At 44.1% G+C, this 19549-nt stretch overlaps 2 protein-coding genes across 5 annotated transcripts; both read left to right on the top strand.

Annotated features, from left to right (window-relative positions):
- Positions 1-4459: 4459 nt before the first annotated feature.
- Positions 4460-6480, top strand: LOC100491743 (homeobox protein Mix.1-like). 2 transcript variants are annotated; one of them, XM_031902456.1, is made up of 3 exons: positions 4460-4651; positions 5104-5333; positions 5524-6480. In XM_031902456.1, exons 1-3 carry the CDS (start codon positions 4498-4500, stop codon positions 6340-6342), a joined length of 1203 nt encoding a protein of 400 aa, XP_031758316.1. In that variant the 5' UTR covers positions 4460-4497; the 3' UTR covers positions 6343-6480. The 2 variants fall into 2 exon arrangements, with proteins under 2 accessions (XP_031758316.1, XP_031758317.1); XM_031902457.1 differs by having other exon boundaries at positions 4498-4651; positions 5107-5333; positions 5524-6342.
- A 3840-nt stretch (positions 6481-10320) lies between these two features.
- On the top strand, positions 10321-17527 carry bix1.2 (Brachyury-inducible homeobox 1, gene 2). 3 transcript variants are annotated; one of them, XM_031901558.1, is made up of 3 exons: positions 10321-10574; positions 11030-11256; positions 11447-12482. In XM_031901558.1, exons 1-3 carry the CDS (start codon positions 10421-10423, stop codon positions 12263-12265), a joined length of 1200 nt encoding a protein of 399 aa, XP_031757418.1. In that variant the 5' UTR covers positions 10321-10420; the 3' UTR covers positions 12266-12482.
- The last annotated feature ends 2022 nt before the right edge of the window (positions 17528-19549 follow it).

The raw sequence follows: 19549 nt of genomic DNA, 5'->3' as shown, positions 1-19549 counted from the left end.
GATCTGCTTAATGATCCTTATGTCTGAGTTCATGGGTTGGGGCTTATTCACATGGCACACAGGGCAGGTATCTAACACCCCCAGCAGCCAATCAGCAGAACAATGGGAAGGGAGCAAGATAGCAGCTCCCAGTAGGTATCAGAATAGCACTCAATAGTAAGAAATCCAAGTCCGGCTTGGGACTCCTCCAGTTACATGGGAGTAGGAGAAACAATAGGTTAGCTGAAAGCAGTTCTAATGAGTAGCACTGGCTGAAAGCTCAGACTCAGGCACACTTTACTGCTGCGCTGCAAGTTGGAGTGATATCCCCCCCCCCTCCCAGCAGCCGATCAGCAGAACAATGGGAAGGGAGCAAGATAGCAGCTCCCAGTAGGTATCAGAATAGCACTCAATAGTAAGAAATCCAAGTCCGGCTTGGGACTCCTCCAGTTACATGGGAGTAGGAGAAACAATAGGTTAGCTGAAAGCAGTTCTAATGAGTAGCGCTGGCTGAAAGCTCAGACTCAGGCACACTTTACTGCTGCGCTGCAAGTTGGAGTGATATCCCCCCTCACCCCCAGCAGCCGATCAGCAGAACAATGGGAAGGGAGCAAGATAGCAGCTCCCAGTAGGTATCAGAATAGCACTCAATAGTAAGAAATCCAAGTCTGGCTTGGGACTCCTCCAGTTACATGGGAGTAGGAGAAACAATAGGTTAGCTGAAAGCAGTTCTAATGTGTAGCGCTGGCTGAAAGCTCAGACTCAGGCACAAGGCACTGAGATGGCGCCTACACACCAATATTACAGCTACAAATACATTTGTTGGTACAAGAATAAAAGGTTAAATGGCAGAGGGAATTATTTGCTGTGTAACAGTGTCATTTAGAGATAAAAGGTGCCCCATAAATATCATGGCAGTGTCCCTTTAAGCTCTCATGGGGGGGGCACTACTGGCTGCACTTGCATAGTGTCACCTCCTTTGGCAGAGGCTGCTCGTTGCACTTTACAGGCGCTGGGGATGTTCCATGTAGTTTTGATGCAGCTCCACCCCCCTCTCATCACCTAAGTGGTATAATCTGGAGGACACCTGACTTCTGCTACATTGTTCAAGAGTCAGAACCAGCAGTGCAAAAAGTGACACATACTCTTTTCAAGAGCAAATAAAACATCAAATAAAAGTAAAGGGTTTGTTCACCTTCAGCTTATTTTTTTTTTTTTTTTTTGCTATAGAATGGCCTATTCTCAGCAGCAAACCACAAAAGATTGGTAAAGAAATAGATAATAGATTAAATAGACTGACAGACAGACAGTGTCAGACTGAGATACCAAGGGCCCACTAACCAGAGCCCTAAAAACCCTGGTATCCCTATGTCTGAGAGGTTATTGTTTAAATGCAACTGATACATATAGACAGCAACACGAGCCCCTCTGCACCCCCCCATTATCAGTATATACAGGGCATTAACCCATTCTGTGCATTAAGCTGCCAAGCAATGCCCTCCCCTTTAAGCAAAACAGGGATTGTTTGTCTGTATATTGCAATATACTGGTACACTCATTCAGGGCTAATTCTGTGTGGGCAGCTGTGCCCCCCTGTGTGTCCTGTTTGTTGCATTATTGGGGTGCCAGGTGTGAGAGCCCAGAGCAACACAGGGGATACAGACAGACAGACATCTCTATCCCTGTGCTGTTTACTGTCCAGTTGGATCTATTAGCTCTTGCTCCCCCATTTACACTGATTTTTTTCTGAGAAACCACAGGGTTATAGAAAGAAAGGTGACAGGTAGATAATAATAGATATATGATAGATAGATAGATAGATAGATAGATAGATAGATAGATAGGTAAAGAAATAGACATATAGACAGACTGACCAACAGATGATAGATAGATATACTAACAGATAGATAATAGACAAATAATAGATAGATAGATAGATAGATAGATAGATAGATAGACAGACAGACAGACAGACAGACAGACAGACAGACAGACAGACAGACAGATAGATAGATAGATAGATAGATAGATAGATAGATAGACAGATAAATAGATAGACATATAGATAGACTGACAGATAGATAATAAATAGATAGATAGACTAACAGACAGATAATAGACAAATAATAGATAGATTGATAGATAGATAGACAGATAGATGATAGATATATATGGCAGGTAGACAAGACAGACAGACAGACAGAAGTGCATATGTTTATTATCATGGAGCCGGGACGTGTATTTGCTCTGTCAGCTGGAAACGGCTCTGTACTGGGGGGGGGGTCTCCCCAATGTGTGATCTGTGTGTCTGTAACTGTATGGGATATGGGCTGGTGGAAATAAATATATTATAGGATAGATAGATAGATAGATAGATAGATAGATAGATGATAGATAGATAGATAGATAGATGATAGATAAACATATAGATAAATAGATAGATAGAAAAATGGAAGATAGATATATAGACTGACAGACAATAGACAAATAATAGATAAATAGATGATAGATAAGTAGATAGATATATATATAGACTGACAGACAGATAATAGACAAATAATAGATAGATGATAGATAGATAGACAGACAGACAGACAGAAAGACAGACAGACAGACAGATAGATAGATAGATAGACTGATAATAGATACATAATAGATAGAGAGATGGACAATAGATAGCTATATACAGTATATATAGATAGACAGAAAGTTGGAAGATAGATAGACTGACAGACAATAGACAAATAATAGATAAATAGATGATAGATAAGTAGATAGACATATATATATATAGACTGACAGACAGATAATAGTAGATAGACAGATAGATAATAGATAGATGATAGATATATAGATAGATAGATAGATAGATAGATAGATAGATAGATAGATAGACAGACAGATATGCTCAGTAGACAGACAGACAGATATACAATAGACAGAGTAGAAGTGTAAATGCTTTATGTTGCTTTAGTATCATTATCACACCGGAGTCTCCCCATGGGGGGCTGTTGTACTGGGAGGTTTCGGGCCCCCAAACATGTGACACTTTACACACAGGAACATCTACATGTGACAGACATGTCAGTTTGGGAGACATCTCCTCATACAGAGCCGGGACGTGTATTTGCTCTGTCAGCTGGAAACAACTCTGTACTGGGGGGGGGGGTCTCCCCAATGTGTGATCTGTGTGTCTGTAACTGTATGGGATATGGGCAGTAAAACTGATATTCACTGCAGATATATGTACATGGGTAGGTGGAAATAAATATTAGATAGATAGATAGATAGATAGATAGATAGATAGATAGATAGATAGATAGATGATAGATAGATAGATAGATAGATAGATAGATAGATAGATAGATAGATAGATAGATGATAGATAGATAGATAGATAGATAGAGAGAGAGAGAGATACATAGATAGATAGATAGATAGATAGATAGATAGACTGATAATAGATACATAATAGATAGAGAGATAGACAATAGATAGCTATATACAGTATATATAGATAGACAGAAAGTTGGAAGATAGATAGACTGACAGACAATAGACAAATAATAGATAAATAGATGATAGATAAGTAGATAGACATATATATATATAGACTGAAAGACAGATAATAGTAGATAGACAGATAGATAATAGATAGATGATAGATATATAGATAGATAGATAGATAGATAGATAGATAGATAGATAGATAGATAAAGATAGATGATAGATGATAGATAGATAGATAGATAGATAGATGATAGATAGATAGATGATAGATAGATAGATAGATAGATGATAGATAAAAAGAGAGAGATAGATAGATAGATAGATGATAGATAGATAGATAGATAGATGATTGATAGATAGATAGATAGATAGATAGATGATAGATAGATAGATAGAGAGATAGATAGAGAGATAGATAGATAGATAGATAGATGATAGATAGATAGATAGATAGATAGATAATAGATAGATAGATAGATAGATAGATGATAGATAGATAGATAGATATGGTAGGAAGACAAGACAGATACACAGTAGACAGACAGACAGACAGAAGTGTATATGTTTATTATCATGGAACTGATGCAGATAGATATTATAGATACAGACAGACAGGTGGATAATAATAGTCAGACAGGACAGACAAGTGTTGGTTCCGGTGCAGAACTGGGTCCCACTCTGTATGTGAATAGGGTTGGTACAGTATGTGTATTGCCCAATCCCTGTGCTCAGGATCCCCCCCCCCCCAGCAGGAAGCCCTCACTGGCTGCCCCCAGCCTACTTCTACTGCCCTGGCCTATGGCAATAAGGCTACCTGACACCTAGGCCTTCAGCTTCACACCTTCTGGGGATCTTCACACCTTTCCCCCTAATCCCTGTCTGACATCTCCAGCCCCCTATAAAGCCCCACAAGGGGGCTCCCCATTCAGCATTCAGGCACAGAGGAGCTCACATCACTGTGGGAAGGGGCAGATTTGGTACAAACTCACGAGTGGCTGTGGCATTGGGATGCTTGGATATACCCAAGGGATGGAGCATCTCTATAGCAACTACTTCTCTCCCACTGACCCCCTAATGGGCTTCCCTTCTGCCCTGGGCTCCCTCATGGGAATGGGGTTCCCTCCTGTACAGCACAATCCAGTACAGCCGGCTAATGGGAAAGGTAAGTCTTTATTATACAGCTTCCCTCTAATAGATTCCCTGTATCTTCTCTGTGTGTAACGGGTTATATCCCCCCATAGGCACAAATGGGCTCAGTTTGTATTAAGGGTTAAGCCATTGCCCCAATATGGCGGCCGCAGATCTGCACTTTACTCCCAGTTATTATCTATCCATCTGCCCAATATGTAGGTGTATTTCCTGCAATAATATGTCCAGTAATTGTGCCTGATGGAAACTGAGCTCTTACTCCCTACTAATGGCGGCACCTACTTTCTATGTAATGTTGATGCTCCACATTATATAAAGACAGATTATCCGGAAGCTCCCTGCCTCCGAGCATCCTGGGTAATAGATCCATTACCTGTACTGAATAGGAAATGTACATTGCCCTGTGAGAGACCTAATTATGCAATTGCTGAAATCACATGACTAATTACTATTATATTTCATTAGCAGATATTAAGGCTGGGGATACTGGAGCCAATCAGGCAGCACAGCACAAGGAAGCCACCAATCAGCAGAAGGTTTCCCCCACACCGACGTCCAATCGCAGGAAGAGAACTGTGTACAGCCCCTCAGATCTGGCCCAACTGGAGCAGTACTTCAGAGCTAATATGTACCCAGACATCCACCAGCGGGAGGAACTGGCCGGGCAGATGGGCTTGCCCGAGTCTCGCATTCAGGTAGGTGCTTATATGTCATCTCCCCAGTCTGATAAAACCACCTTGTCCTATAAACCTACAACTTTTCCAACATACAGTAGTAAATGTTTAGCCAATGGAGTATAAAGTCCTATAAAGTACCTAAAGAGATGTTACAGATTTGCCCTTATTGCCCCGCACTGGGCTCATTCTCTGCCTCTTTATATTCCAGGTTTGGTTCCAGAACAGGAGATCAAAAGCCAAACGCCAAGGATCCAGATCTACCAAGCCGGCTGCTATGGGGGATTACTATAACAGCCCCCCAATGTACAACCCGGCACCTACAGCCAATGGCACAATCCCCGTAGCCCAACAACAGCGGGTGCTTCCCTACCAGCAGCAGGTCCAGCCATTGGCCACTCTACACTATGGCTTCCACCCAAACGTCTCCATGCAAGGAACCAATCAGAGCAGGATGTATTCATCAGCACCAGCTCCCCATCTCTCAGGGACGGGGTCTCATCAGCACCCAATGGCTTTTCCACAGCAACAAGTCCAACCCATTATGGATTTACAGCAGAATTACTTCCACTTGCCCCAGGACCTCCTGTCTTACCCTGAATCCCCATGGGCTGCCCCCAGCCAGAGGCTCCCAGTACATCCGACAGCATCTAGTACCTACCCCCACAGTGACCTGCCCGGTAAGCCCATTACAAGCCACAGCACTAAGGGTATGAGCCCTGGCAAGGAGACTGAGAGAGACCTCGGTGGGAGACAAAGCCAAGTGTCCATGCATTCTAACCTCATGTTGGACTTCCCCCCTAACAAGACCATCACCCCCGAGATGAACACCATCATCCCACAGATCCCAGGGGCTACAGGCTGGAGCAGCCAGGGGGGTACCAATGCCTACCCTACATGGGGGGCACTGCCCAGGGCAGGGTGTAGCCCCTACAGAGAGGGTTCTCCTGCCTCAGACTCAGGAGTCAGTGACACAGCTACAGAGTCAGTCTCAGACTGGGAAGAGAACATTATTAGAACTCTCTTCTGAATACTCAGAGACTGTGCAGCAAATATGGAACCTTCAGCATCTTACACAGGGGAGGTCGGCAGATTTTCGGTACTAGTGGGGTTGCGCCATATGGGGCCACGGCTCGTACAGGACTCACACACATTAATGCACTTTGGCGCTTGGCTCTTTATACCTCTTTATATATTATCGCTATATCTTATAAATGCCCTAATAAAATGTTTCTTTTGTTAAATGAGATCTGCTTAATGATCCTTATGTCTGAGTTCATGGGTTGGGGCTTATTCACATGGCACACAGGGCAGGTATCTAACACCCCCAGCAGCCAATCAGCAGAACAATGGGAAGGGAGCAAGATAGCAGCTCCCAGTAGGTATCAGAATAGCACTCAATAGTAAGAAATCCAAGTCCGGCTTGGGACTCCTCCAGTTACATGGGAGTAGGAGAAACAATAGGTTAGCTGAAAGCAGTTCTAATGTGTAGCGCTGGCTTAAAGCTCAGACTCAGGCACAAGGCACTGAGATGGCGCCTATACACCAATATTACAGCTACAAATACATTTGTTGGTACAAGAATAAAAGGTTAAATGGCAGAGGGAATTATTTGCTGTGTAACAGTGTCATTTAGAGATAAAAGGTGCCCCATAAATATCATGTCAGTGTCCCTTTAAGCTCTCATGGGGGGGGCACTACTGGCTGCACTTGCATAGTGTCACCTCCTTTGGCAGAGGCTGCTCGTTGCACTTTACAGGCGCTGGGGATGTTCCATGTAGTTTTGATGCAGCTCCACCCCCCTCTCATCACCTAAGTGGTATAATCTGGAGGACACCTGACTTCTGCTACATTGTTCAAGAGTCAGAACCAGCAGTGCAAAAAGTGACACATACTCTTTTCAAGAGCAAATAAAACATCAAATAAAAGTAAAGGGTTTGTTCACCTTCAGCTTATTTTTTTTTTTTTTTTGCTATAGAATGGCCTATTCTCAGCAGCAAACCACAAAAGATTGGTAAAGAAATAGATAATAGATTAAATAGACTGACAGACAGACAGTGTCAGACTGAGATACCAAGGGCCCACTAACCAGCCCTAAAAACCCTGGTATCCCTATGTCTGAGAGGTTATTGTTTAAATGCAACTGATTCATATAGACAGCAACACGAGCCCCTCTGCACCCCCCCATTATCTGTATATACAGGGCATTAACCCATTCTGTGCATTAAGCTGCCAAGCAATGCCCTCCCCTTTAAGCAAAACAGGGATTGTTTGTCTGTATATTGCAATATACTGGTACACTCATTCAGGGCTAATTCTGTGTGGGCAGCTGTGCCCCCCTGTGTGTCCTGTTTGTTGCATTATTGGGGTGCCAGGTGTGAGAGCCCAGAGCAACACAGGGGATACAGACAGACAGACATCTCTATCCCTGTGCTGTTTACTGTCCAGTTGGATCTATTAGCTCTTGCTCCCCCATTTACACTGATTTTTTTCTGAGAAACCACAGGGTTATAGAAAGAAAGGTGACAGGTAGATAATAATAGATAGATGATAGATAGATAGATAGATAGATAGATAGATAGATAGATAGATAGATGATAGATAGGTAAAGAAATAGACATATAGACAGACTGACCAACAGATGATAGATAGAATACTAACAGATAGATAATAGACAAATAATAGATAGACAGACAGACAGACAGACAGACAGATAGATTGATAGATAGATAGACAGATAGATGATAGATATATATGGCAGGTAGACAAGACAGACAGACAGACAGAAGTGCATATGTTTATTATCATGGAGCCGGGACGTGTATTTGCTCTGTCAGCTGGAAACAACTCTGTACTGTGGGGGGGTCTCCCCAATGTGTGATCTGTGTGTCTGTAACTGTATGAGATATGGGCTGGTGGAAATAAATATATTATAGGATAGATAGATAGATAGATAGATAGATGATAGATAAACATATAGATAAATAGATAGATAGAAAAATGGAAGATAGATATATAGACTGACAGACAATAGACAAATAATAGGTGATAGATAGATAGACAGACAGACAGACAGACAGAAAGACAGACAGACAGACAGACAGACAGACAGATAGATAGATAGATTGATAGATAGATGATAGATAGATAGATAGATAGATAGACTGATAATAGATACATAATAGATAGAGAGATAGACAATAGATAGCTATATATATATGATAGATAAGTAGATAGACATATATATATATATATATATATATATATATATATATATATATATATATATATATATATATATATATATATATATAGGAATAGAAGTCACTGGCACTCACGTGTAAAGCACAAATTCTGCCTGGGTGCAGCGTCCAAAATCCGGACACAGAATAGAAAATAAAGAAGCCGCTCTCACAGGACTTATGTGAAAAAATAGAGATTCCTTTAATGAATGGTGGACTGACGTTTCGGCTGAACACCTCAGCCTTTCTCAAAGTGAGAAAGGCTGAGGTGTTCAGCCGAAACGTCAGTCCACCATTCATTAAAGGAATCTCTATTTTTTCACATAAGTCCTGTGAGAGCGGCTTCTTTATTTTCTATTCTATATATATATATATATATATATATATATATAGACTGACAGACAGATAATAGTAGATAGACAGATAGATAATAGATAGATGATAGATAGATGATAGATAGATAGATAGATAGACAGACAGACAGACAGATATGCTCAGTAGACAAGACAGACAGACAGATATACAATAGACAGAGTAGAAGTGTAAATGCTTTATGTTGCTTTAGTATCATTATCACACCGGAGTCTCCCCATGGGGGGCTGTTGTACTGGGAGGTTTCGGGCCCCCAAACATGTGACACTTTACACACAGGAACATCTACATGTGACAGACATGTCAGTTTGGGAGACATCTCCTCATACAGAGCCGGGACGTGTATTTGCTCTGTCAGCTGGAAACAACTCTGTACTGGGGGGGGGGGGGGGGTCTCCCCAATGTGTGATCTGTGTGTCTGTAACTGTATGGGATATGGGCAGTAAAAGTGATATTCACTGCAGATATATGTACAGGGGTAGGTGGAAATAAATTTTAGATAGATAGATAGATAGATAGATAGATAGATGATAGATAGATAGATAGATAGATAGATAGATAGATAGATAGATGATAGATAGATAGATAGATAGACTGATAATAGATACATAATAGATAGAGAGATAGACAATAGATAGATAGATACAGTATATATAGATAGACAGATAGTTGGAAGATAGATAGACTGACAGACAATAGACAAATAATAGATAAATAGATGATAGATAAGTAGATAGACATATATATAGACTGACAGACAGATAATAGTAGATAGACAGATAGATAATAGATAGATGATAGATATATAGATAGATAGATAGATGATAGATAGATAGATAGATAGATAGATAGATAGATAGATAGATGATAGATAGATAGATAGATAGATGATAGATAGATAAAAAGAGAGAGATAGATAGATAGATAGATAGATGATAGATAGATGATAGATAGATAGATGATAGATAGATAGATAGATAGATATGGTAGGAAGACAAGACAGATACACAGTAGACAGACAGACAGACAGACAGACAGAAGTGTATATGTTTATTATCATGGAACTGATGCAGATAGATATTATAGATACAGACAGACAGGTGGATAATAATAGTCAGACAGGACAGACAAGTGTTGGTTCCGGTGCAGAACTGGGTCCCACTCTGTATGTGAATAGGGTTGGTACAGTATGTGTATTGCCCAATCCCTGTGCTCAGGATCCCCCCCCCCCCCAGCAGGAAGCCCTCACTGGCTGCCCCCAGCCTACTTCTACTGCCCTGGCCTATGGCAATAAGGCTACCTGACACCTAGGCCTTCAGCTTCACACCTTCTGGGGATCTTCACACCTTTCCCCCTAATCCCTGTCTGACATCTCCAGCCCCCTATAAAGCCCCACAAGGGGGCTCCCCATTCAGCATTCAGGCACAGAGGAGCTCACATCACTGTGGGAAGGGGCAGATTTGGTACAAACCCACGAGTGGCTGTGGCATTGGGATGCTTGGATATACCCAAGGGATGGAGCATCTCTATAGCAACTACTTCTCTCCCACTGACCCCCTAATGGGCTTCCCTTCTGCCCTGGGCTCCCTCATGGGAATGGGGTTCCCTCCTGTACAGCACAATCCAGTACAGCCGGCTAATGGGAAAGGTAAGTCTTTATTATACAGCTTCCCTCTAATAGATTCCCTGTATCTTCTCTGTGTGTAACGGGTTATATCCCCCCATAGGCACAAATGGGCTCAGTTTGTATTAAGGGTTAAGCCATTGCCCCAATATGGCGGCAGCAGATCTGCACTTTACTCCCAGTTATTATCTATCCATCTGCCCAATATGTAGGTGTATTTCCTGCAATAATATGTCCAGTAATTGTGCCTGATGGAAACTGAGCTCTTACTCCCTACTAATGGCGGCACCTACTTTCTATGTAATGTTGATGCTCCACATTATATAAAGACAGATTATCCGGAAGCTCCCTGCCTCCGAGCATCCTGGGTAATAGATCCATTACCTGTACTGAATAGGAAATGTACATTGCCCTGTGAGAGACCTAATTATGCAATTGCTGAAATCACATGACTAATTACTATTATATTTCATTAGCAGATATTAAGGCTGGGGATACTGGAGCCAATCAGGCAGCACAGCACAAGGAAGCCACCAATCAGCAGAAGGTTTCCCCCACACCGACGTCCAATCGCAGGAAGAGAACTGTGTACAGCCCCTCAGATCTGGCCCAACTGGAGCAGTACTTCAGAGCTAATATGTACCCAGACATCCACCAGCGGGAGGAACTGGCCGGGCAGATGGGCTTGCCCGAGTCTCGCATTCAGGTAGGTGCTTATATGTCGTCTCCACAGTCTGATAAAACCACCTTGTCCTATAAACCTACAACTTTTCCAACATACAGTAGTAAATGTTTAGCCAATGGAGTATTAAGTCCTATAAAGTACCTAAAGAGATGTTACAGATTTGCCCTTATTGCCCCGCACTGGGCTCATTCTCTGCCTCTTTATATTCCAGGTTTGGTTCCAGAACAGGAGGTCAAAAGCCAAACGCCAAGGATCCAGATCTACCAAGCCGGCTGCTATGGGGGATTACTATAACAGCCCCCCAATGTACAACCCGGCACCTACAGCCAATGGCACAATCCCCGTAGCCCAACAACAGCGGGTGGTTCCCTACCAGCAGCAGGTCCAGCCATTGGCCACTCTACACTATGGCTTCCACCCAAACGTCTCCATGCAAGGAACCAATCAGAGCAGGATGTATTCATCAGCACCAGCTCCCCATCTCTCAGGGAAGGGGTCTCATCAGCACCCAATGGCTTTTCCACTGCAACAAGTCCAACCCATTATGGATTTACAGCAGAATTACTTCCACTTGCCCCAGGACCTCCTGTCTTACCCTGAATCCCCATGGGCTGCCCCCAGCCAGAGGCTCCCAGTACATCCGACAGCATCTAGTACCTACCCCCACAGTGACCTGCCCGGTAAGCCCACTACAAGCCACAGCACTAAGGGTTTGAGCCCTGGCAAGGAGACTGAGAGAGACCTCGGTGGGAGACAGAGCCAAGTGTCCGTGCATTCTAACCTCATGTTGGACTTCCCCCCTAACAAGACCATCACCCCCGAGATGAACACCATCATCCCACAGATCCCAGGGGCTACTGGCTGGAGCAGCCAGGGGGGTACCAATGCCTACCATACATGGGGGGCACTGCCCAGGGCAGGGTGTAGCCCCTACAGAGAGGGTTCTCCTGCCTCAGACTCAGGAGTCAGTGACACAGCTACAGAGTCAGTCTCAGACTGGGAAGAGAACATTATTAGAACTCTCTTCTGAATACTCAGAGACTGTGCAGCAAATATGGAACCTTCAGCATCTTACACAGGGGAGGTCGGCAGATTTTCGGTACTAGTGGGGTTGCGCCATATGGGGCCACGGCTCGTACAGGACTCACACACATTAATGCACTTTGGCGCTTGGCTCTTTATACCTCTTTATATATTATCGCTATATCTTATAAATGCACTAATAAAATGTTTCTTTTGTTAAATGAGATCTGCTTAATGATCCTTATGTCTGAGTTCATGGGTTGGGGCTTATTCACACGGCACACAGGGCAGGTATCTAACACCCCCAGCAGCCAATCAGCAGAACAATGGGAAGGGAGCAAGATAGCAGCTCCCAGTAGGTATCAGAATAGCACTCAATAGTAAGAAATCCAAGTCCGGCTTGGGACTCCTCCAGTTACATGGGAGTAGGAGAAACAATAGGTTAGCTGAAAGCAGTTCTAATGGGTAGCGCTGGCTGAAAGCTCAGACTCAGGCACAAGGCACTGAGATGGCGCCTACACACCAATATTACAGCTACAAATACATTTGTTGGTACAAGAATAAAAGGTTAAATGGCAGAGGGAATTATTTGCTGTGTAACAGTGTCATTTAGAGATAAAAGGTGCCCCATAAATATCATGGCAGTGTCCCTTTAAGCTCTCATGGGGGGGGCACTACTGGCTGCACTTGCATAGTGTCACCTCCTTTGGCAGAGGCTGCTCGTTGCACTTTACAGGCGCTGGGGATGTTCCATGTAGTTTTGATGCAGCTCCACCCCCCTCTCATCACCTAAGTGGTATAATCTGGAGGACACCTGACTTCTGCTACATTGTTCAAGAGTCAGAACCAGCAGTGCAAAAAGTGACACATACTCTTTTCAAGAGCAAATAAAACATCAAATAAAAGCAAAGGGTTTGTTCACCTTCAGCTTATTTTTTTTTTTTTGCAATAGAATGGCCTATTCTCAGCAGCAAACCACAAAAGATTGGTAAAGAAATAGATAATAGATTAAATAGACTGACAGACAGACAGTGTCAGACTGAGATACCAAGGGCCCACTAACCAGAGCCCTAAAAGCCCTGGTATCCCTATGTCTGAGAGGTTATTGTTTAAATGCAACTGATTCATATAGACAGCAACACGAGCCCCTCTGCACCCCCCCATTATCAGTATATACAGGGCATTAACCCATTCTGTGCATTAAGCTGCCAAGCAATGCCCTCCCCTTTAAGCAAAACAGGGATTGTTTGTCTGTATATTGCAATATACTGGTACACTCATTCAGGGCTAATTCTGTGTGGGCAGCTGTGCCCCCCTGTGTGTCCTGTTTGTTGCATTATTGGGGTGCCAGGTGTGAGAGCCCAGAGCAACACAGGGGATACAGACAGACAGACATCTCTATCCCTGTGCTGTTTACTGTCCAGTTGGATCTATTAGCTCTTGCTCCCCCATTTACACTGATTTTTTTCTGAGAAACCACAGGGTTATAGAAAGAAAGGTGACAGGTAGATAATAATAGATATATGATAGATAGATAGATAGATAGATAGATAGATAGATAGATAGATAGATGATAGATAGATAGATAGATAGATAGATGATAGATAGATAGATAGATAGATAGATAGATAGATAGATAGATAGATAGAGAGAGAGACAGACAGACAGACAGACAGACAGATAGATAGATAGATAGACTGATAATAGATACATAATAGATAGAGAGATAGACAATAGATAGCTATATACAGTATATATAGATAGACAGAAAGTTGGAAGATAGATAGACTGACAGACAAAAGACAAATAATAGATAAATAGATGATAGATAAGTAGATAGACATATATATATATATATAGACTGACAGACAGATAATAGTAGATAGACAGATAGATGATAGATAGATAGATAGATAGATAGATAGATAGATAGATAGACAGACAGACAGATATACAATAGACAGAGTAGAAGTGTAAATGCTTTATGTTGCTTTAGTATCATTATCACACCGGAGTCTCCCCATGGGGGGCTGTTGTACTGGGAGGTTTCGGGCCCCCAAACATGTGACACTTTACACACAGGAACATCTACATGTGACAGACATGTCAGTTTGGGAGACATCTCCTCATACAGAGCCGGGACGTGTATTTGCTCTGTCAGCTGGAAACAACTCTGTACTGGGGGGGGGGGGTCTCCCCAATGTGTGATCTGTGTGTCTGTAACTGTATGGGATATGGGCAGTAAAACTGATATTCACTGCAGATATATGTACAGGGGTAGGTGGAAATAAATATTAGATTGATAGATAGATGATAGATAGATAGATAGAGAGAGAGAGAGAGAGAGATACATAGATAGATAGATAGATAGATAGATAGATAGAGAGAGAGAGAGAGAGAGAGAGAGATACATAGATAGATAGATAGATAGATAGATAGATAGATAGATAGATAGATAGATAGATAGATAGATAGATGATAGATGATAGATGATAGATAGATAGATAGATGATAGATAGATAGATAGATAGATAGATAGATAGATAGATAGATAGATAGATAGAGAGAGATAGATAGATAGATAGATAGATGATAGATAGATAGATAGATAGATAGATAGATAGATAGATAGATAGATAGATAGAGAGATAGATAGATAGATAGATAGATAGATAGATAGATAGATAGATAGATAGATAGATAGATATGATAGGAAGACAAGACAGATACACAGTAGACAGATAGACAGACAGAAGTGTATGTGTTTATTATCATGGAACTGATGCAGATAGATATTATAGATACAGACAGACAGGTGGATAATAATAGTCAGACAGGACAGACAAGTGTTGGTTCCGGTGCAGAACTGGGTCCCACTCTGTATGTGAATAGGGTTGGTACAGTATGTGTATTGCCCAATCCTTGTGCTCAGGATCCCCCCCCCCCCACCAGCAGGAAGCCCTCACTGGCTGCCCCCAGCCTACTTCTACTGCCCTGGCCTATGGCAATAAGGCTACCTGACACCTAGGCCTTCAGCTTCACACCTTCTGGGGATCTTCACACCTTTCCCCCTAATCCCTGTCTGACATCTCCAGCCCCCTATAAAGCCCCACAAGGGGGCTCCCCATTCAGCATTCAGGCACAGAGGAGCTCACATCACTGTGGGAAGGGGCAGATTTGGTACAAACCCACGAGTGGCTGTGGCATTGGGATGCTTGGATATACCCAAGGGATGGAGCATCTCTATAGCAACTACTTCTCTCCCACTGACCCCCTAATGGGCTTCCCTTCTGCCCTGGGCTCCCTCATGGGAATGGGGTTCCCTCCTGTACAGCACAATCCAGTACAGCCGGCTAATGGGAAAGGTAAGTCTTTATTATACAGCTTCCCTCTAATAGATTCCCTGTATCTTCTCTGTGTGTAACGGGTTATATCCCCCCATAGGCACAAATGGGCTCAGTTTGTATTAAGGGTTAAGCCATTGCCCCAATATGGCGGCAGCAGATCTGCACTTTACTCCCAGTTATTATCTATCCATCTGCCCAATATGTAGGTGTATTTCCTGCAATAATATGTCCAGTAATTGTGCCTGATGGAAACTGAGCTCTTACTCCCTACTAATGGCGGCACCTACTTTCTATGTAATGTTGATGCTCCACATTATATAAAGACAGATTATCTGGAAGCTCCCTGCCTCCGAGCATCCTGGGTAATAGATCCATTACCTGTACTGAATAGGAAATGTACATTGCCCTGTGAGAGACCTAATTATACAATTGCTGAAATCACATGACTAATTACTATTATTTCATTAGCAGATATTAAGGCTGGGGATACTGGAGCCAATCAGACAGCACAGCACAAGGAAGCCACCAATCAGCAGAAGGTTTCCCCCACACCGACGTCCAATCGCAGGAAGAGAACTGTGTACAGCCCCTCAGATCTGGCCCAACTGGAGCAGTACTTCAGAGCTAATATGTACCCAGACATCCACCAGCGGGAGGAACTGGCCGGGCAGATGGGCTTGCCCGAGTCTCGCATTCAGGTAGGTGTCTGTGATTTATCTTCTCAGTTTGGGTAGAAAATGCCACCCAGGCCCAGCAGCTGGTTGGTTACACTGCACTGTGTATATATGGCGGGTCCCAATAGTGGGACTGAGCCCTACAGATCCTAAAGAGATGTTACAGATTGTTTGCCCTTATTGCCCCGCACTGGGCTCATTCTCTGCCTCTTTATATTCCAGGTTTGGTTCCAGAACAGGAGGTCAAAAGCCAAACGCCAAGGATCCAGATCTACCAAGCCGGCTGCTATGGGGGATTACTATAACAGCCCCCCAATGTACAACCCGGCACCTACAGCCAATGGCACAATCCCCGTAGCCCAACAACAGCGGGTGGTTCCCTACCAGCAGCAGGTCCAGCCATTGGCCACTCTACACTATGGCTTCCACCCAAACGTCTCCATGCAAGGAACCAATCAGAGCAGGATGTATTCATCAGCACCAGCTCCCCATCTGGGTTTTCCACAGCACCAGCACCCAATGGCTTTTCCACAGCAACAAGTCCAACCCATTATGGATTTACAGCAGAATTACTCCCACTTGCCCCAAGACCTCCTGTCTTACCCTGAATCCCCATGGGCTGCCCCCAGCCAGAGGCTCCCAGTACATCCGACAGCATCTAGTACCTACCCCCAGAGTGACCTGCCCGGTAAGCCCATTACAAGCCACAGCACTAAGGGTATGAGCCCTGGCAAGGAGACTGAGAGAGACCTCGGTGGGAGACAGAGCCAAGTGTCCGTGCATTCTAACCTCATGTTGGACTTCCCCCCTAACAAGACCATCACCCCCGAGATGAACACCATCATCCCACAGATCCCAGGGGCTACAGGCTGGAGCAGCCAGGGGGGTACCAATGCCTACCCTACATGGGGGGCACTGCCCGGGGCAGGGTGGGGGCCCTATGGGCCGGTTTCTCCTGCCTCAGACTCGGGTATCAGCGATGCCTGTACAGAGTCAGTCTCAGACTGGGAAGAGAATCTTCTGAAATCTCTTTTCTGAATTTCTGGAGCCGACAGCATCCAACACACAGAGGGGCAGTTCTGGGCAGTACGGGGCAGTACGGGGGCCACAGCTTGGAACAGGACACATCAGAGCACTTGGGCTTGTTACAGAGAGGGATGGGGAATATGTAAAAGTACATTGATATTTAATACAGTTTTGTATATAATGTTTAGTGTTGCACTAGTAAATTTTTAAACCTTATGACAAGAAATCTTTCTTTTTTTATTCTTATGGGGTTTTGGTTTGTAGAACCTAGGGCGCCCGGTCGGCTTGGCCTGGCACTGCAGAGCATCCCTACATACACCTGAAAGGTGCACCTATAGGTTTAGCACCCAATTGGGAACAGCCTCATAGTGTGGGAGCCACTGCCTTGGGGAAACTACCTACCTATATAAGTATACACAGTCTGCTTTTCCAGATGTTGTGTGGGGGGGGGCAGACTGAATGCTGCACAAGAGGGCGGGTTGGGCATACTGGGCACAAGAGGGTGGGTTGGACATACTGGGCACAAGAGAGTGGGTTGGGCATACTGGGCACAAGAGGGTGAGTTGGGCATACTGGGCACAAGAGAGTGGGTTGGACATAGTGGGCACAAGAGGGTGAGTTGGGCATACTGGGCACAAGAGAGTGGGTTGGACATAGTGTGCACAAGAGGGCAGGTTGGGCATACTGGGCACAAAAGGGCAGGTTGAGCATACTGGGCACAAGAGGGCAGGTTGGGCATACTGGGCAGAAGAGGGCAGGTTGAGCATACTGGGCACAAGAGGGCAGGTTGAGCATACTGGGCACAAAAGGGCAGGTTGAGCATACTGGGCACAAGAGGGCAGGTTGGGCATACTGGGCACAAGAGGGCAGGTTGAGCATACTGGGCACAAAAGGGCAGGTTGAGCATACTGGGCACAAGAGGGCAGGTTGGGCATACTGGGCACAAGGGGGCAGGTTGAGCATACTGGGCACAAGAGGGCAGGTTGGGCATACTGGGCACAAGAGGGCAGGTTGGGCATACTGGGCACAAGAGGGCAGGTTGGACATACTGGGCACAAGAGGGCAGGTTGGGCATACTGGGCAGAAGAGGGCAGGTTGGGCATACTGGGCACAAGAGGGCAGGTTGAGCATACTGGGCACAAGAGGGCAGGTTGGGCATACTGGGCACAAGAGGGCAGGTTGGGCATATTGACTTTCTCCTGTGTCTATTGATGCAGTCACTGTGGGAGCTGTAGACAGGGGGGGGGCAACTCACTGCGCACCATTCATGACTGGCAGGCAGGCCGGATTTGTGGAGAGGCCACAAAGGCACAAATTTGGGGGCGGCAGTTGGGACCTCTCCTCGGGGTGCCGGATAAGTGATCCAGTGCTGCTGGCACAGGGCACATTAGAGCTTCCGCCCACAATAAGTGCCCATTGGCACGAGGACTGCCATCTTTGAATTTAATATTCTCACTGCAGAAGCCACCTAGTTGGTTTATTAACATTCAGGAAAAGATGGGCCAGTGGGTGAGGTTATATATAGGCATTATGGCTGAACGTCTTTTTTCAACCCAACTTACTATGTTACTGTTATTATTGGTCATTTGTTAATTTTACTTTTTTCCACAGCTCTCCAGTTTGGAAATTCAGCAGATATCTGGTTGCTAGGGTCCAATTTACCATAGTAACCAGGGAGTGGTTTGAAAGAGAGACTGATATTTGAATAGTAGTGGGACTGAATAGAAAGATAAGGAATAAAAAGTAACAATAACAATAAAACTGGAGCCTCACAGAGCAATAGGGTTTGGCTGCCGGGGTCAGTGACCCCCATTTGAAAGCTGCAAAGAGGCAGAAGAAGAAGGCAAATAATTCAAAAACTACAAAAGATAAAAAATGAAGACCAAATGAAAAGTTGCTTAGAATTGGCCATTCTATACTCATTGTATTTCTATATAGCTGTGCATAATGGCCCCCCCAGGGCACTCCATGACTCTCTATATATTTTTTTTACTTGTATTTAGAGAATGTGATATGAATTGAATGCATAGAGTTTGTAATCAGACGTATAAAAGCCTTTTCATTTTAGGTGTTACTTGCCCTTTAAGGAATAATAACAGGGAGGGGCATCTACACCTACCCAGGCTGGATTAGTCAGAGTGTTATGGGGCTCACTTGCATATGTACCGCCCACACTCGCATCATAATAACAGCGCACTCACTCTGGCTCCTCCCAGTCACCCCCAATACACAGATCTCATTGTG

The sequence above is a fragment of the Xenopus tropicalis genome, chromosome 5 (assembly GCF_000004195.4).
Source record: "Xenopus tropicalis strain Nigerian chromosome 5, UCB_Xtro_10.0, whole genome shotgun sequence".
Taxonomy (NCBI): Eukaryota; Metazoa; Chordata; class Amphibia; order Anura; family Pipidae; genus Xenopus; species Xenopus tropicalis.
The sequence above is the reverse complement of the archived record's forward strand: the minus strand, read 5'-3'. Positions and strand labels throughout refer to the sequence as shown.